Genomic DNA, 26,060 nt, shown 5'->3' with positions numbered 1-26,060 from the left:
GAGCAAAAGTTTGTGTTACTTATGGGCAATGACAGATCCTGTCTGTAAGGTACTTGGCAGTAGTTTATTTCAACTAAAGTGATGTTGAATAAGTACCTGAATGAGAGGTAAGAGGATCTTCATTATAGAAGCCAGAAGCTTGTGGCGGAAATTATGTGGGACAACCATCAAGTCCGTCCCCAACAAAAACTTGGATTTGGCTAATGTCATCTTCACATATATAGAAGCTTCAGCATCCAAGCAGCCTAGAACTGTTGTATACATGGCAACCCGTGAGGCATCCTCTGCCACCTGGAATGAGACAGAGCTTCAAGGATCAAGTGATAATGAATAACAAAGAGACAGCTGGAAAATTCAACCACTAATGACAAAGCCAAATTTTTAAACATAAGTATCCCATAAATTCTTACTACCTGTTGTTCCCTGTAAACTCCAAGAGGTAAAGTACATATAATGGGCACAAGGGGCACTGTTGAATCATTAACCTTGGTCTGCTGCACACTGATGAGGCTGGGAGAAGGTGGAGGAGCTTGGTTCTCCCGTTGTTTCTTTTTACCAATTTCTTCCTCTGTTTGCTCTGCACTGTACAATGACTTGGAAGATGCCATCTGCAACTGATGGTAAATTTCCTGCAAGACAGCAACTGCAAGACACCCACATTCTAGTCTGAAAGGCAAAGAGAAGAATAACATGAACATGCGGGATTAAATGAGACTATTGAAAGACATAGAAGAGGATTATGCTGGAGCCAAAAAAAAAGTCATTACCGACTTTCATCATTATCTTCTTTTTTAGGAAATTCTCTATACAGCATATAAATGAACACAAAGCAAGATAAAACATGTTAGCTTTGGGTTACATGTAACAGGTATATTTACATGTAATTTCCCTTCACTTACCTAACATCAGGTCTGGAGACTGTATCAACACATGACAAAAGCTGGTTCAGTGATGCACAGATCCTGGTTCTTGCACCAGTACTGTCGGCCAGGACAACAGCAGCCACATCATCACCTTGTGTTTCTTTATCTTCCAGGTGCCAGCATAAGAATCTTTTCAATGTTGTCACAACTGCTGTCACATTCTCCAAAGATGTCCAACCTTTTGAACCTAAAGGATATTTATATATATATATATAATAGCTAAGTCAAAATAAAATAATAAAGTACTGTACTGTACTGTACCTGTATCTAGCTTCAAAAAGTGCTGACCCAGTACTGTATGTTTAATTTGAATACCCTGTACTACAAATCCCTTTATTACAACAAACACGAGCACTTTGAAATAACATATCCCCTATTGACTCCACACTGTCTTGAGGAACATCATTCACTATTGGTATACTGTAGTGGGAATCAGTTGTAGTCAGACATAGTCCAACCAGCTTTCATTTGTTTCTATCTAGAGTGGGATCTTATTACCTTTAAATTTTTAGTCCATCCCATTTACAGTACAAGTATGTTCCATTTTTTCTTTTTATTTCTGTATAAGTATTACCTAGCAGTTACCTATGCCTCTTCTCATATCCATTTTCTTTAAACTCTAATTTTTGCAAAGAAGTTTTTTCTCACTGTCTAAAACTGTTCATTGAATACATTAACCAGTAAATTATTTCTGGTTCCAATTGTAAATTCTATTCACATCTTTGTTTTCACCTGCTCTAAATTTTATCTAATTTTACCCAACTTTCACATTTAAATTTTTTTTTTAACCTCACTAGTATACTGTACAGTACTGCTCATTAATGGTCATACTCACCCACAGATTGTCCCTTGGTAGTTTATAATTGGATTTACTCAGTTCTTGAATTTTTATTGAAACAAGATGTAATTCAAGTGGTTTCAGACAATATTATTTACACTGCCTAGGAATGATATCCATGTACAAAGATGTCTCAGGTGATTTAGAAAATATGAATACAATAATCATCTTCTTTACTCTCATATGATCAATTAAAAAAAATTTGTTCAGTACGTATGTACACTCGCTACAGAAAGTATCTGCAAGAAGGGGTCCGATGGATATCAAAATGAACACTGACTCCTGTTATCTCTGTAGGATTAAAATCCTTCAGCCATTGTGTCATAATATTGTCTACCCAAAAATTTGGCAGATACATTTTGTAAATAGTGTACAGTACTATAGAGTCAATACTGTACTGTAAAATGTAAATTTACCCTAATTGTCAATGTTACTAACTCACCAAGTTTACTCAGATCATTTAAACCCTGAAACAAATCTTGGTAACTCATAGCTGATGCTTAATAAGTTATTATTATTTTCATTTGTGGAGATCATCTGCTGCTTGTATTATCTGCCTTATGGGAACAGCTTCTTTCTTCTTCATCCAGTAACTACACAAGTTTTATATTCCTTTAATGTCACTCTTGATTTCTTCTAATTATTTCTTTTTGTTCTTTACATTTTCTCTCCACAGGAAACAGCAACAGCTACTACTGGATACTGCTGACCATACACACTCTGAAGTAAAACAAGACTCAACAGTCAGCAAGTAGACATTTTGCTTACCTCATGAGACGGCCAAAAAGTTCACAAAGAAAACTGTTGTTCATATTATTTTTACAATTATTTTCCAACCTGAATGATAATCTATTACCGAGATCTCCAACACCATTGTTCCTCTTTTTACATCTGCTGGTTTTGGGATGTATCATTAGTTCCATCAATAGACAGTTGGTTTGGTTAGGTATTACTGTAGTATGGTATTTAAAGTTAAGTTTGGTTTGGTTAGAAAGTAGCAGTATCAGGTACGTACTTCATGAATGTTAGCAGTTGCCACGAGGAATCGTTCATAAAATTAATCTATCTGAACTACCTAACCAAACCATAGTCTGACCTAGAATACAAGTTACATTGTATTTATATAAAAAAACAAAAAAAAACAAGTTATACAAAGAACAGGGCAGGTGGATTTTGGAGACCTCTCCGAAGACAAGACATAAAATGCATAAAATTGTTTCATGCAAAACAGTGTTATTGGTCGTGCAATTTTTTTCGATTTCACGAGGTTAGAAACACCAGACTAACCTTTGAAAACATGACCTCTTTTCCTAATGTGCAAAAAGTCCTAATACTGTATTATACTGTACTACATAAACTCGTCTCATTTAATGAATAGCTGAGAAAAAGTTATAATCTTCTTGTTTTTGCATGTTTTTGATGTTCAGTCACAAGGGAGCCATAACACGAATGAATACATATACGTACAGTACAGTAGATGAAATGTTTGCACATGTGTAAATCACCCAAGAGATATGAACTGACCTCTGATTGGTCAAAGCAGATCATTGTGAAGCTCACATGAAAGATTTAAATATAATATCCTGAAAACGTGTTAAGCGAACTTAAAATTTATATATATTGTTGTATCCCTTCTTGTCCAGACCACATCCAACAGACGTACACTTGTTTGGTTGTGTACAAAACTAGGTTAATAAAATAATTCTATGCTCATCCATTGGATAAATAAAGTAAGGTTTTTGTAGAAATAAGTTAGAATTCTGTAGAGGTTAGGTTAGGATCAGCTTCTCCAAGGTTCTAGTGGTGTCCTTTTTATTGTTTTAACCCCATATTTTCCCTCATCTTCAAAGCCCTGCCCACTTTGAAAGAAATAATTGTCATCCTAGTGTTAAAGAGGTCATATCTCCATAAGTAAGCATTAACAATGAAAATAAAGTTAATATACCGGTACTTTAAGATCACAGTGAAAAACACAAGAAAAACCTATGGAGTCCATTCACAAAAAATAACTAATTGAAAATATCGAACCAGTCCAATGAAGAGCTACTAACTAATTAACAGCATACAAAACCTGCTACACCCAGAGAGGTTAAGGAAAATGAAGCTGCCTAATCTTAGATACAGACAAATAAAGGAGGATATGATCGAGATTTTTAATATTTTACATAGTTAATATGATACTGAAGTCAGCAACTTAGTACAACTGTGGAAGGATTCTGCAACACACTTAGGAACAAGAGGACACAGTCAGAAATCATACCCAAAGTTGGCCAACACAATAAGGAGGAAGGTCTTATTCACACTGAAAACAGTGAGTGTGGAACAGTCTAACTGAGGAAGTTGTCTCATCGGAGACTATAAACACCTTCAAAAACAGATTGAATAAACTGTGGAAAGGGAAGGTGTTGTACGATGACTTCACAGCCGATATTTTCTGCGGCACCAAACATACACACCGAGGGTAAGAGTCCAGTATAGAGGAACCGTAGGATCCTGCACTGGATAACAGCAATAACTACTATTTATGTTTCATGGTGAAATGTCATACAGTAGATACTGTCAACTTTTTTACCTTCTCTTGAAGTAAGAAAGAGGTATTGGACAACTCGTACCCAAGCAAATCATACCCAATATATATACATATAATATATATATATATATATATATATATATCATGTAGATCCACAATGGAAATGAGGACAAGGTTGATTTTAATATATGAATAGCAATGTGTTTTTTTAAAAAGCGTTTACTTGACTAACTTTAACAAATTAAGAGTAATTACGTCTGCTCTCTCTCTCTCTCTCTCTCTAAATAGGAAGAGCATGAATATTGGGTGACATATCGTAACATTACTCATATTGGTCTTGTTTCCGTGTGGTGGTGACTTTTTAAACAAATCTATCCAGAGTATCATCAACATACAGTAACATAACTAATAGTATATGTGTTGGCCAATATTCCCACTCTTCGTTCTTTTATATCTTTATTACTACAGTAAGGTACTGTATTTCATTCTTGACGTTGACATGTCAGAAGAAGAAATTCCTGGCGATGCCACGATGTCAGCCACTCTGTAGAACAAGTTCGTTATAACGGAAGAAGTACCAGAGAGGAGCCCCGAATTATATACTGTATACTAACAAGATTTACATCTTTTTTTATAATCACAGATAAAGCTAAACTGCATGGTATATATACTAATATGTATGGATTATCTCTTGAATTGGGTACGAATTGTCTTGGGTATGAGATGACCCTAACCAATAAAAAAGTTGCTGGTTTGCGTGCACAGTCTTCAACTTTTGATTTATTTTTTAATAAATACAAATCTTAATTCCACAACAGTACAAAATAGCACAATAATAGTAAAATATTACCAAAATGTTCAAAATATATTACAGGTTTATGAATTTCCTCAATGTACCTTAGTTCATCTTCGTCTTTGCTTCTTCTTTTCCGCTTACAGCAACAGTGCTTCTTGATCTTCATATATGTGCAGTTACACGATGGTCTTGTAATAGCTAATAATATCTGAATCAGCAAATAATAAATAAACACACAAGAGGGAAACAATTTGTTACCTGTAAGAGAATATCGCAAAGCTATTGAGTGACACCCTGAGCGGTATTGTTGACGTCCTATACAACTCTCAGTCACCGACAGAGAATCCGGATTATAACAAAGACTGAACACCTACCTCGAACTACCAGCTCAAACTGTGGAATCAAGAACAGTACTGGCTTTCAAAATAGCTTGATAAAATTATTAAGAACAATGGAGCGATCCTACACAGGCCACTGGCCTTCCCTCGCCATGGCCACTACTAGTGGGTAGCTATTAGGCAATTAAGGTAAACCTAACCTAACCTGACCTAATTTATTTCTATTTGCCTATCAATCCATTTATCTACCCTCATTCTATCTTGCAATTAATTTAACATATCTATCAACTGTCAATGAGAAATCTGTTTACTTTTCAATCTTTCTATATATGTCTATCTATACAGTATGTCCGTCTATCTACCTTTCCATCAATCTGTTTATTTTTTATATTTTCTTCCACCCGCCAGGTCACAGGTCAATGACCCACACCAGGGCCTGGGGGCGACAATATAATAAAAATAATGATAATGATAATGAGAATGAGAATGAGAATAATAATAATAATAATAATAATAATAATAATAATAATAAAGGACCATAAATAAAAAATAAATAAAAAATATCAATAGTGAGAAATGATCTATGCATTTTGTTGAAGAGAAACAATTTACACCCTGTAGTTATGTGTAAATGAGGCAGAAAGTCAGATCAGCAACCTGGGACTTGGTCACAATTTTTTGTGATGCCATATGGCAACAGGTCTACCATTATGCTTCCAATGCCTTTCCGGGCAGTAATACCTCCCCGTTTGATAGCTGCCTACTATCTACTACCCGTTGTCTGTATATCTATCTATCTGTGTATCTATCTATCTGTTAACTTTATATATTTATCGTTACATCCATCTGCAGTATATATCTGTCAGTTATTATTTATTAATCTATCTTTAAATAGTCTTTTATTTATTAGCGTCTCTATCCATAATCTGTTCATCTGTCTATTTTTCGGTCCTATTAATCCAGTATTCTTTCTTTTCATCAATCGATCCGTTAATACATTTGCTTCTTTACATTTCTACGAATATTTCTATCTATATATTTATCGATCTATCAATCTATGGCTATCTCCCTCAATAAGTCTACTGTCTAACTGCTCTGAATATCTATCTGACCATCGATCTACAGTATATATATATATATATATATATATATATATATATATATATATATATATATATATATATATATATATATATATATATATATATATATATATATCCGTCGCGTGGAAAGTTGACACATTTACAACCTTTTTTTTGAATTAGTGACAAAAACTTTTTCTTTGACTAAGCGACTACAAAAGAAGGATCACAGCTGACATTTAGACATTTTGAAATATCACCGAAATTCGAAAATCTTCAACAAATCTAATTCACTTATATTAGAATGTCACCCGAAAGGTTAGTCACAACACCGGCAAGTGGCCGCAAAAGTTTCGAAAAGGTTGGAACCAAACTGACGGTGTAACTTAGTGAGGAGGACCTGATGAGAGGCGGTCAGGAGCCATTGATGAGTAATAGTAATAATGATAATAACACTACTACTACTACAAATAACCTGTAATAATAATAATAATAATAATAATAATAATAATAATAATAATAATAATAATAAAAATAATAATAATAATGTACGGTGTGAGTGTGATTATGGTGTGAGTGTGATTATGGTGTGAGTGTAAGATTATGGTGTGAGTGTGATTATGGTGTGAGTGTAAGATTATGGTGTGAGTGTGATTATGGTGTGAGTGTAAGATTATGGTGTGAGTGTGATTATGGTGTGAGTGTAAGATTATGGTGTGGAGGTGTGATTGGTGTGAGTGTAAGATTATGGTGTGAGTGTGATTATGGTGAGTGTAGATGTGAGTGTGATTATGATGTATGGTGTGAGTAAGATTATGGTGAGTGTAAGATTATGATGTGAGTGTAAGATTATGGTGAGTAAGATTATGGTGTGCGAGTAAGATTATGGTGTGAGTGTAAGATTACGGTGTGAGTGTAAGATTATGGTGTGAGAGTAAGATTATGGTGTGAGAGTAAGATTATGGTGTGAGTGTAAGATTATGGTGTGAGTGTAAGATTATGGTGTGAGTGTAAGATTATGGTGTGAGTGTAAGATTATGGTGTGAGAGTAAGATTATGGTGTGAGTGTAAGATTATGGTGTGAGTGTAAGATTATGGTGTGAGTGTAAGATTATAGTGTGAGAGTAAGATTATGGTGTGAGTAAGATTATGGTGTGAGTGCAGATATAGGACTCCCATCAAGAATAAATTACTTGAAGAAAACGTTGGAGTTGTAAAAGGTCATTAGAAATTTGAGTTTTGTAATAACCCAAAATATATATCAACGTGCTTAAATACTGTCTTTAATTTTACTGAAACAAATGTACACACACACACACACACACACAGTTTTTCTCTTTATTTGTAAGCACTTAAAAATAATTGTATAATAAAAGAAAGCTCATGAACCAAATATTTTCATAATCAAATGTCGGAAAAAAACCTTACAAGAATGAATGTTTAAACCGTGACGTCACACCAGTCAGCCGGCCTATGGGAAATATTGTGTGCTGGTAACTGTATAGTATATCACCATAGACGAAGCGATCATCACCAAGTGCAGTCTCCTACCTTCTACCTGCCACTCAGCTCAACCAGGTGGGCCACACAACACTGTCAGCTCAACCAGGTGGGCCACACAACAATGTCTGCTCAACCAGGTGGGCCACACAACACTGTCAGCTCAACCAGGTGGGCCACACAACACTGTCAGCTCAACCAGGTGGGCCACACAACAATGTCAGCTCAACCAGGTGGGCCACACAACAATGTCAGCTCAACCAGGTGGGCCACACAACACTGTCGACACAAAAAATTCGGACACATTTTTAATACAATATTTGACATGGTTCAGTAGCTACGACAGCATATAATTCGGTCGACACACCTTCACCATTGACACGGCAGCGTCTCTCACACAAGGAAATTAAGGAATCATTAACTTAACCTAACTTAATTCAACCTAACCTAACAATACTACACAACCTAACCTACTCAATACAACTTAACTAAACCTATAAGTTGCTATACGAAACTTAACTTAACCATAATATTAACCTTACAACGTTAGTCTCTGTGCAACGATCTGTTGTCCGTTACGTTGTATAAACTCAGGAACACTACCTTGTCCTTCACTGTTCATCATTTTCTCTCTGTTCACTATTTTGAACATTCCGTCCCAAAACAATAATAGACCTTTTTTTTAAGTTGACCATACACACACACACAGATAACTTCTCCGTGTTAGCCTTGATCAAACAACAGTCGACATTTAACATTATAAATGTCTCGGAAATTCGACGGCCTAAGCCCTTTGACGATGAGTCCATTTCCCTTTGAGGATGATGGTTTAACCCTTAAGATAAAATTAATTAACTCGTATTAACATGTCAGGCAACACTTTCTCCACCCAAACCCTCTGAATGAAACGTAAACATCAAGTAATGGCTCAGCTGATCACAAGGTAGTTCACATCCTTGCCACAACGAAAAACATACCACATGAAGGCTACTCCTCCAGCTTATTTGACCAGATGATTAAACACCCTAACGCTAACCTAAGCCTACCAAGTAGCGTTAGGGTGTTTATTCATCGTGAAATAAGCTTGGGGCCTAATTTTCATGTGTTTTCGAAATACAAATACAGCATACATCATCCCGTAGATATACCGGGGTGGCCATAGACATAGCGGGCGTTTATTGCGTATCAAAGCTGGACATTGTTCACTCGGTAGGTTGTAACCATTGTAAACAAACCTGGTGTATTGGTAGTGATACCTGTATACCACAACGAGATCACACATGAGTTCAGTTATCAATATGATCCGTCATTAGCATTCAAAGTCATGACCTCTGGGACGAGTATATGCACAATGCTGACTCACGGCAATGCCCCAATCGCCCGTCTGTCCCAGGGGAAAAGCCTCCCCGAAGGCCACGTCTACCCAGTCTTCCGGGCCACACCCCTCTGTGTCCCCTCTGTCTCCAGTAACGCCTTTTTCAACAACACCTGCCTCTGCCTGGCCTCTCCTGGCAGTCCCAGCCGTCTCCTAACTCAACTACAACTAGGCCTCCTCCCCATCTGTACTCTGAAGCTGCCAGGCCTTGTGCTCCCACCGGTGCCCCCCCACAACCCCCCTCCAGTGACATGACACAGATCATATCCCTCTTCCAAGAATTTACCAACCGTATTGAACAACTCTTCGCTACACTCTGTACCACCATCTCCGACCTACTCTTGCCACCCAGTCATTCCTCTCTTCTGGTTTGACACAAGCTGGTAGTCCCCCTGTGAGCCCCCCCTGCTCACGGCCTATTCCACCGCCGGCGGCCTTCACTACTGGTGTAGTGCCTACCGGGCCTTCCCTGGTGTGTCCTGCTGCCCCCGAGCGAAGTCCTGCCTCATCTTCACGACACGTGGTGCCTCAACCTGTCCTCCAACCACCGCAAGCCGCGCCAGCTCCTGTGTCTGTGCTGTCTCCACCAGGGCTGCCTATTGGACCTGAGGACACCACCCCCGGCTACCTGTACCCCACCGGCATGTCGACGCACATACCATCACAATTACACTAAAAGGTGTGTCCCTCAATATTGTCAATGCCTATGTGCCTCCCCCCACTCCAACTGTACCTGTCCCACCACACCATATCACCTCCACCCCCACTGTACTTCGCCACGCCTAGTACATTGGCATCCTTGAGCCTGGCCGCACTGTTTGTAAACTTTGTGGTCAACCGACCCTCACACCCTCTCACTACATCCTCACTTGCCCTATGACCTCCTCCTACAGGTCCCCAGCCGTTACCAACACCTCTTCCCTCCCTGACCAGATATCCCTCCTCCTAGTCACAGGCCTGGCACTTGACATTATTAGGGACCTGCCACGCTTTGCCATAAACAGACAATTTGTACCGGGAATCCCCCCCCCACCCACACACACTCATCATTCTGTCACTTTATGTAACTTGCTGACAAAACCCATGACCCTTCAGGCTTTTACGCCCTTAATGCACGAGTCATAAAGGCAAGCATGAACTCCGCATGCTTCCCTGATGGGCACTGTAAACGCTTCTGCGCTTTACCTTGCACAGGATGTAAGGGGGTGCCCAATAAACTAGCCCCCTCGTGGGCAATCTAAAAATCTAAATTATTTCAAATAATAATAGTAATTATAATACTAATAACAACAGTATTGTATCCTGCGTACTATGTAGAATGTCCAAGCGAGACCTGAAGATGCTGGCATCATTGACGTCCATTTTTTACGGGATTCGCCCACCAGGGCACAGGTCAATGACCAACATCAGGGCCGAGGGGCGAAATAATAATAATAATAATAATAATAAATAATAATAATAATAATAATAATAATATATAAATAAATAAATAAATAAAATGAAAAATAATAAAAGATATAATAATAATAATAATAATAAAAAAAATGATTTTTTTACGGGATTCGCCCACCAGGGCACAGGTCAATGACCAACATCAGGGCCGAGGGGCGAAATTATTATTATTATTATTTAAAAACATATAAATTGTAAAAAAAATATTGAATAAAAATACAATGTAATAATAATAATAATACAAAAAAAAATCATTAGTGAGAAACAATACATATATGTTGTGTGGTCAAAGTAAGAGAAACAACCGAGACCCTGCAATTGTGTGTAAATGTGGCAGAGAGTCAGATCAGCAACCTGGGACTTAGTCACAATTTTTGTGATGCCATATGGCAGCAGGGTCTACCATTAGACAACATATTATGCTTCCAATATCTTCCCAGGCGGTAGTACCTTCCTGTTTGATAGCTGCCTACTACCTGAACCTGCATACCATCTACTCACGCTGCTACTAAGGAGACACTAGGTTTCGCGACGACCAAGAAACATCTATACTGGCTCGGTGAGAATGAGTAAGAAATGCAAAGAGAGAGGAGAACCTGAAACACGGAGATCAATTAGTGGGAGGACAAGATGAAGATTCAATGGTTTGCTGACATTAGTGACATGAACGGCTATTTCCAAGGGCGCCGAAATTGATCCAGTACCCGGACTAAAATCTTTAATAACGAAGACTGTCTGAGGAAGGTGAGGAAGATACGTGAGATACGATCGAAACCTTCAAAATGATACTTAGGATAGTAACACGTAAAGGCTGCAACTCCAAAGGCCAAAAGGGCTCAAGACACGTCCACACCCACCCAGCTGAGACGAAACAACTTTTCACTGGTTTAATCATACAACTGTTCTGTGTAGTCATAGTTAATTTACTTAGCAAATAATTGTGAGATTAAAGTTGAACATGACAAAAAAATTTACCATTTCACGTGTTGTGTTACACTGAAATCACACTAGAGGTAGCCTATTATCAGTGCGGCAAGAACCATTGATTTCCACGATTCATAATACATGATTTTTAGCCGCGAACTTTGAAAAAAAAATATATTGGTCAAAATGTTCATAAATACCGAATAGAAAATCCTGTTTCATTCAATTATATCAGCCTAATTAATCCTGAGGTCTGTACAGTAAGTACATTGTTAATGTAGTGTTCAGTACACCCCAGAGAATGTGTATCATGTAATGTATAAAAGAAGCATTTACGTTGACACATGCGTTGTCTTGAGTGTTTAAAAGTTGTCTGTTGTAAGAAACCAAAATCTATTTTGGGCGTTTAATAAGCTTGAAATACCACAATAATATGCAAGTCCATGTACAGTACTAATGTGCATGCGCCTATCACTGCCATTTCGGAAGAGATGGGTCCCCTTGAGACAAAACGATGGTTAATTCACATTTTTATCCAACTTTTCTCGGAATTTTGCGTAGTTTGTAAGAAATGGCGATTTGTGCAATTAGGAATCAACAATACAACACTGAAAGGTAGAAACAAGAGGTATATGAGGCGAGTAAAGTACTTTGACCGGAGGAAATACCGATGGCAGGACTGGTATGCAAAGACTCAGTCGTCAATCTGTGGATGAGGCGTCATCTATTAGCAAACCTGATGTAGCTATTAATAAATTTAAACAAACTACAGAGTATATTGTAATTTTCTGGCTAAATACACTGCATTATTTTCAATTTCAATACCCTATAGATCGCCAAACTCATCTAATAATTTTTAAGTTAGAATTAAGTCTTTTAAACATTAAGGAGTATTTCGGGGAGATCCCTTCGCCTAAACAGTACACGGTCAGCAGGTGGGGGCCACACCACCTTGTATGGCTTAGTCTGATTTACTGGATCAGTACCGTCCTCGTATCTGAGGGTTGGCGACCACAGTCCTCCACTCTAAACGTTCTCTGGCTGTTTTTACCAACCCTCCAAGGTTTTGTATCTCTCTGGGGACCAAGTTTGTAATTTAATTCATCCATCCCAGTCTCTGCCTTCTCCTGCCCTCAACTTTGCCCACCAATATTTGTCATTATTCCCTCATCCCTTATTAAATGACCAAAGTACTTTTTTTTTATTTTTCTGTAGATTTTAAGTATTTCTCATAAAGTTTTTGCCAATCTTAGTACTTCTTCATTTGTTTTCCTGTCAGTGTAGCTTATTTTTAGCATTCACCTATAACACACATTTCAAAGGCCTCCAACCTCTGTCTGGTGTCTGCTGAAAGTGTCCACGCATCTGACCCATACATACATACATCAGTTCTTGCCATATAAATACTGAATAAATTGGCACAATATCACAGTACATTTTACAAGAGAACTGTCACGGCACGAGTATAAAACATGATGGCAATTTTGGTGTCAACGCAACCACAATAATCGACTCAACTGAAGAAAAACATATTATATACTTCATTGATTCATTAACGTTTTAAGAAATATATTTGTAAATCTTTGTTCTACTCGTGAGTGACAAGTGAGATTTCTAAAGTGGTCACGTGTCTTTGTTGTAGAAATAGATCAGGTTAACCCAAACTAGGACATATTCATTGATGCATCTCAAAGGTGACACATTACGGCCGCGCCCTTCCAACAGAGAACTGCCATCTTCTGTACACACTTTATATACAATATAAAGTGTCAAAAGGATCATAAGGGAATTCAAAGATGCGAGATGGCAACTGTGGTAGGCGACATGAAAGGGGCCGTCGGGGAAGACACTCGCGCACTCTTCATCTTGGCAGCTAACCAGGTGAGGCTCTCCAGAATAACCACAACGATTTTATTGTACCAAAATTTTTCTTAATAACGTGTGTCATAAGAGTGAGGCAACAGTTAGTGCAGTGAAAGTTACCCCCAAAATATCAAAACGGGGAGGCTAGAAATTGATCGTGATGTTTAGTTCAACATATCCCTCTTTTTATGATGTGTTTGAAATTGAACATTCATAGCCATCGACACACGTAGCTTACTTATTTGTAGGTAATCCTCCACACAATAACAGAGGGAGTTTGTTTTACTCAGTTTACTCAGGTGTGCAGATCTGTGTACTGTAGGAGGCCCTTAACACCACTGTGTAAACGTTCCTCTGCCAGTGCATCTTAACCGAGTATCTTTCAGGAATAAATTTCAACGACGACGAATAAACAATAAAAAAAATTAAAACATAACCAACCACTGTCCACTATATAAATAGAGTACTGCCTCATCGTGAAGATCTGTACTCTAAGATTCATTATTGTTATGCTGGTTATTGAGTACAAAGGTCCCATTAGCTTTTACTCAAATAATTTGTAACTTTCACGTAAAATATTAAGGTCATATTAGCTTAGTATATGATCATGTGCTAACGGTGTTGGTAAGTGTCTGGAGATATAATACGATCATATACTCTACATATGGAAATGATTGAATAACCAAGTACTGGACACATACTACGTCAGTGAGGATCTCGTACCATCTATATAGACTGGGGAGAAGCGAAGGACTCCGGCACCAGTAGATCAGAGGCGGGGAGGCGATTATTTCCAGTCAGGCAAGGCGTTCACAGAGCTGACAATGCAGCTAAGAGTCGTATATCCATTTAGTCATTTAGGGACATTAAATATGGTACATTACAACTTTTTGACGCCTGTATTAATGGTCGGTTTATTGGTGTGGTAAAGCAGATGTGTAGTGTGTTTATTGTACTTGCAGGAGACATGAGGGGCACGAGGATGGTTCTGACGCTGATAATATGTAGCATAATATGTGTGGCGGGACTGACAAACTCACAGGAACACCTGGCACATGACACTACACTGGTGGAGCTCAACTCAGCCAACTTGTCGCAGGTAGAGAGGATGACACCCGGTGTCAGGAACCAGCTGGTGTCACTTGCTGAGAATAAGTGTCATGAGCAGCCTCCAGCATCGACAAGCAAACATGCAGCTTCACAACATTCATGTACATCACCCGCGAGCACTGACCTCGTGCACAAGCGGCCGTCAGCCAAGTTAGAGAGCGACACATCTCCCGTAACTGTTAGAGACAAGATTAAAAACATCAACAAGGTTTTATTCGATCGTTATGAGAAGGAAGAGACGTCAGCTGACATGTTAGATGCAGCATCACTGAGCAGGATGCTGGTGGCTGTAGTTGAGGAGGAGATGGAGGAGTGTAATGTGGTGGTGGCTTATGATGCTGCCTACAGTCATCCAGCTGTACTGCACCGCCTGCTGCTGCTGCCTAATGCACGACAGGTTAGTTACTGGCTTATGTCGTGGACTGTAAACAACCAGCTGTACTGCTGCTGCTATCAGTATAGGAATGCTGATGACTTCAGAGAATAGCAGAAGACACTTGCAATTAATAAAAATTTTATAACAATACTATACATAGAAATGACAAAATACCTGGCTGTCAAGGGGCATGAGTCTGTACCCAGGGGGTGTTTATATCGTCTCACACCAACATGGACCTTGGAGGAATTTACACACCTGCAGTTAGTCACCTGGCACTCGGGTCACCATCCCCAACACTGAAGTATTACAGCAGGTGACGGCTTACTCCCCACAACAGATCTGAATCCAATATTTGCTTGATAGTGATGTTACCCCGATACGCCACACCCCATACGTCGTAGATAACCAGTCATTTGGCCTTTTTCAGAAACTTCATCCTTATTTGGACTATCATAACTCAATGTTAAATTAGATCCTCTTCCATCTACGAAGAAAGAGGATCTTAGCACTTAATACCTACACCCTTATAACACCTGAGTAGTGGCAAATCACTCTTAGGGGTTTGACCAATAAACGTAAGCAAATCACCACCCGATAATGAACATTTATTACCATCGCACCAATATACAGTATACCCTTTGTGATTAACATTGATCATAGTGTACGTCATGCAGCAGATAAAGTGTGTACATATTGGCAGGTGGTGAAGGTGAACAAGACACAGGACCTGCTGGAGATAGTGTGGGTGTCGTCAGGGTGTAGCGGCTACGTCTTCCTCCTGCAGCAGCTCGACCCGCTCCTCACCTTCGTCAACACTCACCCCAACTCCTGGGACTACCACGGCAGGTGATACAACGTTCCTCTTATACTCACCTAATATTAATATATTAAGGTGACAACACTGGAAAAGTTGACCAAAATCTTGTAGTCGGACAAAAGAGTGAAGTTTTAAGCCAAAATATTAATTAATCTAAATTTTTCAATACTACAGTAGTGTTTTAAGTTACCTTTAAAATTTTCTTAGTGAGTAGACAAATTTTACATACACGCGTCATAAGTCTAAACCAAACTAATGTTATAATTAATAAGAGTCAATGTAATGAAGTTTTCCTCTTTACCAGATACCTGTTTGTGGTGCCCTCCAGGGACGACCTGGAGTCTCTGGCGTTATCTGAGAAAGGCAAGAAGACTGAGCACATAGCTGGAGCAACAGAGGTGAGAAGGGCAGTAAATCTCTGTGGACGTTTTATATTGTTAGTAAATATAGTCGCGTGTGTTCGGGGTTTCAATGTTATATGACTTAGGCAGTAATATCTCTCATAATAGGATGAACTGGTAAGAGACCAATAAGGTTCAAGGAGAACTCTGTTACCCGCAAACATTCCCACAACTAGACAAGAGTTTCCATAGATAATATATATTCCCGTTACTCGTGCAATGTTCCGTGTTTTGATTATGGAACAAATAAAAAATAAACCTATAATAAATATGAAAAACAAATTGGTGATGGAAAACTGAGATAAAAAAGGTTAACCCCATATATTTAATTGTCTTCTGTGTATTAATGACAAGACTTGTACAGTAACCGTGAAATGAAAGAAACGGCACAATGAGAGGTTGTACTTCCCATCAAAGGCTGTAGTCCATTACAGTATATAGCAAATTCTCAAAAGACACCTTGTTATAGGCGGAAATATCCATCAATCCTTCCATCTCTACAGCTTCAACTTAAACCATCAACTCCTAAAGGCTGGTCAAACCCACAATCTGTTCAGCCACGTATATAGAGTTCGCTTCTTGTACTGTATGTCCTTCTTGACAAGTTCATGGGGAGTACTTTGATTACGATAATCATCCGGTCATGTCCACGGTGCTGGCGTGCGAGGAGATCTAACTCTCTTAATTCTTTTTTGTCTTTGAATTAGATTTAGTGATGAAGATGCTGCAGTTATCATGTTGTTAACTGATGTACTGGCAGCCTTTTTCACTTCATAAGTTACAACGCCTGGAACAAGACAACAAAGGTACAACACTCATTACTAATCTATTAATACATAAGCAAATTGTAAAAGATACCAGCTGTACTGTACCATGTGTCTCCCATACACACAGTCTGGTGCCGAGGGAGAGTGGGGGGTGTACATGAACCAGCTGTACTGTACCATGTGTCTCCCATACACACAGTCTGGTGCCGAGGGAGAGTGGGGGGTGTACATGAACCAGCTGTACTGTACCATGTGTCTCCCATACACACAGTCTGGTGCCGAGGGAGAGTGGGGGGTGTACATGAACCAGCTGTACCATGTGTCTCCCACACAAGGTGAGGAGAGTGGGCCTCCCAACATGGTGCTGGTGTACATGTATTCTGGAGGAGAGTGGGGGTGTCCAGCTGTACCATGTACACAGTACTGTGTACCATGTGTCTCCCATACACACAGTCTGGTGCCGAGGGAGAGTGGGGGGTGTACATGAACCAGCTGTACTGTACCATGCGTCTCCCTTACACACAGTCTGGTGCCGAGGGAGAGTGGGGGGTGTACATGAACCAGCTGTACTGTACCATGTGTCTCCCTTACACACAGTCTGGTGCCGAGGGAGAGTGGGAGGTGTGTACATGAACCAGCTGTACTGTACCATGTGTCTCCCATACACACAGTCTGGTGCCGAGGGAGAGTGGGGGGTGTACATGAACCAGCTGTACTGGAGTCAAGGAGTAAAGCGCGTCACCACCTGGCGGGGACACAGGTTCACCTCCCAAGTGAATCTCTTCCCTGATAAATTACGGGATCTACAGGGAGCCGTGCTCAAGGTGAGTTGCCGTCTTGTTACCAGCTAAAACTGCAGACTCCAACACTCTTCCGCCTCATCTCATACTTTAACAAACAATACAGTAGGTCATAGAGAGGCCATGTGCAGGAACAGTCTTGTATGATTCGTTTTAACAAGTTTTTTTTTCATAACTCCCACCAGGAACATCTTAAGTGTTAATGGAGGTCAATTGAAATATTTATGCTCGTCGTGTTCCTTATAATGTTTGTTATCTGAGACTTTATGAAAGTAATTCCTTTAGTTTAAATATGGAAGACCGAATCTTACTGAACGTTTTATTTCATCCGACATCATCCAAGTGTTGATTCCTGCTTGATTGATCCCAAACCCGTCAGTGTTGTCTCCAAATATTGTTTTTTAAGATACAGTAAATCATCGTTTGTGTATGTGAGTGGCTTCAATCAGTTCCAACCAGTTATTGAGTCTAGACATGTGGAGTTTGATATTTAGTTATAGAAAATGGCTTGAGAAATGCACGGAGACTGTAAGTAGGAGTTTGTTGAAGATCCACGAGGGGAAAAACACACATGCTGGGTTGTCTTACTGTCTCCCCCTAACTAGGAACACATCTAGCAGCACTGACTGGAGTCTCACTTCAATTTCAACGTCATTTCAGCAGATAAATATTGAGTCGGTGAAAATTCAACCTACTGTCCAAGCCTTCAGGTGTCCAGCCCTTTATCAATATTGTACATTGAAATTGATGTTAACAGATATAAATTCCTTGACACCCCCTGATCTACCCGACAAAAATTTAAGTGTACTTGTCTTGACTGATCTGTCATAACCTCACACAGGCAGTGACATTTGAGTGGAAGCCAAGTGTGTTCTACCAGCGGGCGAAGAACGGCACTGTGCTCCTCCGCTACGGTATAGACATCGGTGTGGTGAAGACCTTGGCCCAGGTGCTTAACTTCACCATTCAGTTTGAGGAACCTCCTGAAGGTGTGTATATATATTGGTAGTAATTATATACCAAACACTTCTATAACATTTACCAAATTTACATCCTACGTTCACATTATTTCTATTATCTTATTGCAGGGGAACTTTGGGGTAGAGAAGAAAATGGAACTTGGTCAGGAATGATGGGGAAGCTGTCGAGGAACGAGGTGGACCTGGGCATGGTGGACCTCTACATGACCATAATCCGCGTCGGTATCCTCGACTACAGTGCGTCTTACGACTCCGAGGTACTGTACTGTACGAGTAAATCTTGTTCCCTTAAGAAACATCTTTGCTTAAGGTTAAAATATGCGATGATCAATTGACGGATGGCTAGACTTTGAATTCACCAGGCCTCCAGAATATCAGACTATATTAGTCAACATTGTTGAACTTCACCCCACAAAATTCCAAAGTTACTTTACCACTTGGACGTGTATGTTACCAACTTTGTCACCAGCTGAGCTGCTTCATGGCGCGGACGGAACCGCCTCTCCCACGCTGGCAGGCCCTGGCTTACCCCTTCCAGGGCATCACCTGGCTCGCTATCTTAATTGGTCTCATCATCTCTGGACCCGTCCTCTACCTCTTGGCGCGGGGCAGCGCCGTCTGGTTAGTACTCGCCTCCATTTTCCTTATGTTGGATAACAATAAGTTATTATTTAGCTGCTCTTGTGATAATGTCTAATTCTCCAGTTCAGTACCATAGCCAAACTGTTAAGTTTGTCTTAACAGCAGATCATTTTGTAAGTTTTAGATCGCCGAGGCATCAGGCTATGTTCCCGTGACCGCCGTTTAATAGTAACTGTTTAAAGACTCATCCTCGATGTGTAAAACCTTAAGTCGTGTATCAACATAATTTATGTACGTATTTAAAATTTCAGGTGTTTATGCAAAAAATTCGCTTTATGAGCAAACCCTACAACACACCAGCGTTAGCTCGGTAAAATCTCCTCTTTCAATGATTTACATAATTATAGTGTATTCACTCCCAGTAAACACTACTCCTTGCACTGTGACTATGTTGAAATGAACTGTAGTTTGAGCTTTTCCCCATCTAGTTATTATATGTCTTATTTGTGTCACTTATGTTACTTGTATATTATTTGTAATTCGTAACCCATTCCCCAAATATGTAACTGTATATTTTCAGCCTTCTGGCTGCCAAGCTCTTTCAATATACCGTTAATTATTATTATTATTATTTTACAGTACTGATATTTCCAACCATGTAAAAAATCTTACCGAGGTTTCGATAGGAACTTCAAGTTCAAAACTGCAAACTGATGTAATGACAACAGCCAAACACAACAACCACTCCTTAGTTAGCCTGTATATCATTAACAGCCCTCATAATTATCTATCCTATTCAATGATATACTGTAGTACATTTGTGGAGTCAATGACGGCAATATTTGGAAGCGAGTTTACATATCCAGTATTCTTCGCCATTATGTCCTGGATTCAAATCGTGGCTCGGGACAGATGCGGAAAGGATGTTATCCAGTGTGATCCATCAAACATAAAAGGCTTCCTCCGGGTACTACCGGTTTCCTTCTGCATATACAGTGAAGTACTAACACTGGTCAGTAAAGGTCATAAGGTAACAACAGACCAACCGCCGAACGGTCAGTGAGCTGATAATTGGTGACATGGTATACGAAAAATTATAATTAATAGGTCTAGAAAGACAACTTAAAAGAAAGAGTTCTCATAATTGGAGTAGTTGATGGACTAGTTACGCCCTTAAAGACTTCAGTAGTTAAAGCGCAATGATAACATTATGATATATTCAGGTTTATATTTGGTAAGCACTTATCAGGCGCCCATCTCTTGTAAATCAGTTACATATACCATACGTCATGTAGAGGAGCAAAAGAAAAAGTTGTGGAACAATATTTGTTAAGTCAAAGGCGGGAAAACTCCCTCACGTGTTGTGTTATTTGACCTGGAGCCTCATACTGGCCCTGTTAATGAAACGTTAACTTCCAGAATATACAATTAAAAATGACGAATGCAGGTTGATAAGGCGTGAAGTCACGAGGGCCCACTATATAACACGTCTCATACATTTCGGACATGACAGCCATTATGTTCCCTGCTGGAGGTGCAGACTAGAGGCCCTGGGGGGGGGGGGTCTCTACAATAATGCTTCACTTGTCTTTCTGTTGTAACATGGAAACCAAGAGAGTGGAGATGTTTGAGGGTTTATGACAGTGTTTGACTTTGTTGGTACTTATAAATGGAAGATTAATAGCGAGTAAAGCCACATTGTATGGGCTGTCTTATCCACCAACAGCGGGGAGGAGATGAAGAGCCTTCAGTCTCTTAGCTTCAGCTGTTACTACGCTCTGGGTCTTCACTGCTGTGAGGCTCAGGTCACGCTGCCACAGATGAAGAGCACGAGGGTGTTCATCATCTTCCTGTGGCTCTACACCATCACTATCACTATAGCTTACTCCACCAACCTCACCGCCTTCCTCATGGTCACTAAGCCTCCCTCCATCATGGAAACCATCAAGGAGTTACACGCCTCCGGGCTGGAGGTGTCAGGCGTCGGCAAATTCTACGGGGACGCTCTTGCCTCCGCCAGCGATCCCTACCTCCAGGTGGGTCTTCCTACCTCCAGGTGGGTCTATCTGTTAACTTCCCTCTGCTAATAAACACTTAGGGTGGACCAGAGGAAACACAAACCTCAAGAAAGGGAGGAAGTGATCAGGAGAGTATCACAGGAGAATTGTAGAAAACTTTAGGGAAGGTCTACAAGAGCAAGTAGAAATATCCTACACGTATAAACCTGTGCCACAAGTCTATACAGTACCCCCCCTAGCTTGTTCTTATTAATATATATTTATAAGGAGTTTTTAACTTGATACATTCTCCAAATTCCTGTGTATTGTCGTCGAGTTGCTATACTAAAAGATACTGCATGACATAACATTACGTCAACTGTGGTCGACAGAGCCTGAAGGACAGGTTCCAGGACTATAGCACAGCCGAGGACATCTTCTCCGGCGTGTTGGAGGGGAAGGCCGTTATGCTCCAGAACCGACCCTACCTCGAGTTTGTGGCGGCTACCAAGTTTCCCAGTCGTGGGGCGTCGAGGATGAGACTCATGAAGGTATAGACTCACCAACACTGTCTAGGATTAAGGCCTTGATTTCACCTTGCGGTTCGTTTCTTTGCAACATATTACCGTCTCACACACACATCATTCATAGTCTATAATGTGGTATCGTCTTCGCTCACCACAGTCACCTTACCTAAAGTTTGTGCAGTATTCACTCTTCACTTTCTCGCGCGGCTTCTTCTGGGAATTAAATCTCTGACGCTCACCCTTCAACGTTTATCTTGTTTGGTTATCAATCTGTGCTTTTATTGTTCCACACCACTTGACTACCAACACGTGATTAGTTCAAGTCTCTCCACCCACACTATACTCACTATAGTTCTGCACTATACTCTACCAGCCACATGTTACCTTATAAAAATACACATCCCATACTAGTCAAAATAAGAGGCGAGGCTTGATCGTGACAGCATTGAGAAACATCTCTGCCACTAGCGGTCACAACTCTAAGCAGGGTAAACCTTATAACAATTCATATTACCTTCCCCAGGTTCTTAATAATAAGCCTCATTAACTCTAACTAAATGGGTTTCATAGTGAAGAAATCATACACTGCATAAATTAGTATAATAAAATTAAAGAACGCATATACAAGGGACATGTAACGGAAAAACAATGACATATTGAGAGCCACAGCCTAAATCAATCTGAACCCTAACATCAGCCTCAATATGCACTTGAACAGTACAAACAGAATACACTACTTATCTCCACAATAATATCCAGAGTCCAGACCAACTGAACTACAACCTCACACCAGCCAGGCACGTCTGCTTCTGCCCCGCTGACCCTCTCCACCGGCTGAGTTAGGTGACCAGTGCCCAACACAGTGCTGGTACCATGTCTTCAATTACAATACTATTTTACCTCACTACTACACAACATTAAACTGATTTATTTAACACAAACATACTATACAATAATATTTAATACATATTAAACAATAATTACATACAGGAACAAAGTAATATAAGATATAGCCTTACCTACTGAACAAGCTGGGTAGTTACCTCTGAACATGTAAGGAAATTACCTATAAATCATATATACGGTGCTACATAACATCTACATTCTATCTATATTACGTGTATTTGTGTAAGTGTTTGTCTTCAAGGTATCTCTCTCTCTCTCTCTCTCTCTCTCTCTCTCTCTCTCTCTCTCTCTCACACACACACGGATATCCCTCTCCCCACTCCGAGACGCCTCAAGTCCCAAACACACCTTCCGTCATTCAGGCTTCCCAACACGTATCTCTTTACTATTATTACTTTATTAGATTATTTTTCCCAAGACTTCAATATATCTTCCCCTTCATCCTTCTTAGTGTTATATGAGGGATAAATAAGTCACATATCACATTACTCCGTTCACTTTTGAGTCATATAATAAATATTTAAAAATTCACAGGTTTACAATATATTCTGTCGTGTCATTTATCTTCCATTAACACACATATTTCCTCTCTGACTTACCCTCTACCGTCCTCAAGGAACCTTCAATTGCATAATATATTACTCATGATTTTTTTTTATCTTATGTCACACTCCTCGGTAAGATATCCACTTACACTCATTACATAGGCCACCTTTGTCTTCTTAATTTCCTTATTCACATTCTCTCTCGTATTCCCACCACCTGTTGATGTTCTGAGGGCTTGGGAGGGGGGTCCACCCACACCCGAGACTTCTGTTCTTTATTTAACGGGATACAGTACACAGGGAGGGTGATACGGGGGAAATATTATCGGTGAAAGTTAGCTGTAGGGACGGTGGTCATCATCTGTGGGAGATTCAGTTTCCTTGTGTTCCATTTTTGCGTACAAGGGTGTGGGGGGGAGGGGGGAATTCTTAACTGTTGTAATGCTATAGAACCAATCTTTCGGAAGGTAATTAACGTGTGTGTTGGTGATGCAGGAATGCTTCGCCCCGTTCAGCATCGCCTTGGGTCTACAGCGTCACTCACCCCTTAAGAGGAAGTTTGATCAAGTCATTAGCTGGATGCTCAACGCCGGACTCATCAGGCACTTCTTCCTCACCTCCCTCAGACTCTCAGCTCAGACCTCGGTGAGTTTATTGCTCACAAATTGCTTGATATTATTGCTTTTATGCTATTCAGTATATCTATGTTTATTTGCTTATCTGCTGGTCTGTCTAACTATGTCTCCACCTGTCTGTCTATTTAAACAACCAATATATCACTGTCAAATATTCTGGACAGTTATTTTGCCCATAACTAAGGGTTGCAGCGGCTGAACGGATACAACGCTCATCGCCTGTCCTAAGGGCCGATGGGTCGATCCCTAGTGTTAAATTCAGTACCTGGCGTTTTTATCTCTCCCGCTCCTGTACTCTGAGTCCCAATATCCTGAGGAAGGTGAAGAGTATTCAACCTAACCCAGGAATACCCTCCAGGTTACAGCATTTATATTTTGGATCACCTGAAGATTAGCCCCCAGCTTATTTCACCTAAAGATTAAACACCCTAATGCTAACCTAACCTAATCTAACTTCTCCAAGGTGTTTAATCGTCAGGTGAAATCAACTGATGAGGGGTATAATTTCAGGTGATTCAACGTGTCTACTCATTTTCATCGCGTTTGTTCACATTCACTATCAAACTTTTTCCAGAGACTCACTCCCCCAAACTCATTAACATTTGTAAAAAAAAAATCCAATTGATGATGATTTGTGTTCTTTGCGTACGACTGTAATAGTGAAGGTTGCATGACAGGGACAGAAGGAGAGTGAGGGCGGTGTGGTCGTCGCCGGGGAAACACAAGACAGAGGTGTACGAGGAGGAGCGAGGGGCGGCGGTGTCCCACTCAGCTTAGACCACCTGCAGGGCATCTTCTTCGTCATCGTCATGGGCTGGATAGCTACTGTCCTCATCTTCCTAGTGGAGATCACCCTCAAGGAGAGAGAGTCTTCACGAGATCACCTTTAAATTTATACTGTCTGTGTTGAGTTACAGGTACCTTACTATATTGGTGTTTAGATGAAGAAAATCTGATATGACAAGACCTTTTCGTTAAAACTGTTTGTACACATTCGTAAATGGTTACACAGACAGGCAGACGGAAAGAAAAACACATGCACAAACTAGATTGCCTGGATTAATGGATCTTCTTGTAGATTGTCAGAAATTGCAGTATAGACGTTCTGCGCCCCTTTGGCTGCCTCTTGTCACGTCTCCTTCATGACTGACGACGCCCCAACACTAAACGCAGAGGGTGACACCAGGAATGTTTTTTGTATGCTCACTTTGAAAGATTACTAGCCTCCATCCTTGTTGGATACGAACATCTAAATATGTTGATGGGAACATTGTAATATTGTGATGCTAACATACCCAAACTAGCTCAGGTCATCCTTTTTGTAGCTCAGACTTCACAGCTTTTTACACAGTTAATGGTCACAAGCCTCAACAACTCTTTTACAACCATTACATCATACAACATGTGGTTTTAAGAGTATCAGTCAGTTTTTGGAACTGAGTTATCATATAATTTCAGTAAGTATTGATGGTTCAGTCACCCTGGCTAAAACATGTACTGTATTGGTATCTCTTATTATCTTACAGCAGCAATTATTCTAGACTTGAATATATTTGACTGACTGAGTGCGTGTGTATGTGTGTGTGTGATTAAGATATAATGAAGATAGGTGAGTTATTTCTTGACTGGGTCCCAATACCATTAACAAACACAAAGGTTAGTGGTTCGCTCATGTTAATAAAGTTTGAGTAAGAAAAAAGATCATCTGTACCATTAATGTGGTAATACTGCAACACTGAAAGGTGGAAACAACAAGTGTGTGGGGTGAAAACATACGGTGTTATATATAACACCTTTACTTGATTGAGATTTTGTTCTCATGAGCGCCAACTGTTTGTATGATCACGTGTTCGTTTATCCCGTATCTGCCATTTCAGGAAGGCGTGTTTAATACTGTATACTACAACAGAAAGATTATGTTCTCAATTTCTACGTCTCTTTTTGTATATAAACAAAGAATCAATGAACTGTGCATGCAAACCCTTAGAGTTGG

At 39.9% G+C, this 26,060-nt stretch overlaps 2 protein-coding genes across 3 annotated transcripts in view; one reads left to right on the top strand and one right to left on the bottom strand.

The window, feature by feature from the left end:
• The window catches only part of LOC121860401 (transport and Golgi organization protein 6 homolog), a 33,144-nt gene extending 27,720 nt beyond the window's left edge, over positions 1-5,424 (bottom strand). Inside the window, exons 1-5 of one of the 2 annotated variants that reach the window (XM_042357522.1) lie at positions 5,189-5,424; positions 2,204-2,481; positions 900-1,110; positions 486-666; positions 97-291 (exon numbers count right to left, since the gene is read on the bottom strand). In XM_042357522.1, the coding sequence (XP_042213456.1) occupies positions 97-291; positions 486-666; positions 900-1,110; positions 2,204-2,252 (636 nt within the window). In that variant the 5' untranslated portion in view covers positions 2,253-2,481; positions 5,189-5,424. The remainder of the gene's footprint in view (positions 1-96; positions 292-485; positions 667-899; positions 1,111-2,203; positions 2,482-5,188) is intronic. The other variant, XM_042357523.1, reaches the window with a different exon arrangement.
• Positions 4,791-25,825, top strand: LOC121860432 (ionotropic receptor 21a-like). The gene is made up of 13 exons (XM_042357591.1): positions 4,791-4,825; positions 7,108-7,274; positions 14,584-15,128; positions 15,811-15,956; positions 16,232-16,325; positions 17,767-17,919; positions 18,737-18,884; positions 18,984-19,132; positions 19,345-19,496; positions 21,184-21,493; positions 21,847-22,005; positions 23,928-24,077; positions 24,745-25,825. The coding sequence occupies exons 1-13, from the start codon at positions 4,791-4,793 to the stop codon at positions 24,955-24,957; spliced, it is 2,421 nt and encodes an 806-aa protein (XP_042213525.1). The 3' UTR covers positions 24,958-25,825.
• Positions 25,826-26,060: the final 235 nt, after the last annotated feature.

This window comes from Homarus americanus, unplaced genomic scaffold (genome assembly GCF_018991925.1).
Source record: "Homarus americanus isolate GMGI-L3 unplaced genomic scaffold, GMGI_Hamer_2.0 scaffold28051, whole genome shotgun sequence".
NCBI classification, from domain to species: Eukaryota; Metazoa; Arthropoda; class Malacostraca; order Decapoda; family Nephropidae; genus Homarus; species Homarus americanus.
The sequence above is the reverse complement of the archived record's forward strand: the minus strand, read 5'-3'. Positions and strand labels throughout refer to the sequence as shown.

Excerpts from the sequence above, each read along its gene's own strand:
- LOC121860432 (XM_042357591.1), top strand. The coding sequence starts at position 4,791 with ATGTCAGAAGAAGAAATTCCTGGCGATGCCACGAT. Across the intron at positions 17,920-18,736 it reads TACAGGGAGCCGTGCTCAAG|GCAGTGACATTTGAGTGGAA; the intron begins GTGAGTTGCCGT and ends AACCTCACACAG. Across the intron at positions 19,497-21,183 it reads GCGCGGGGCAGCGCCGTCTG|CGGGGAGGAGATGAAGAGCC; the intron begins GTTAGTACTCGC and ends ATCCACCAACAG.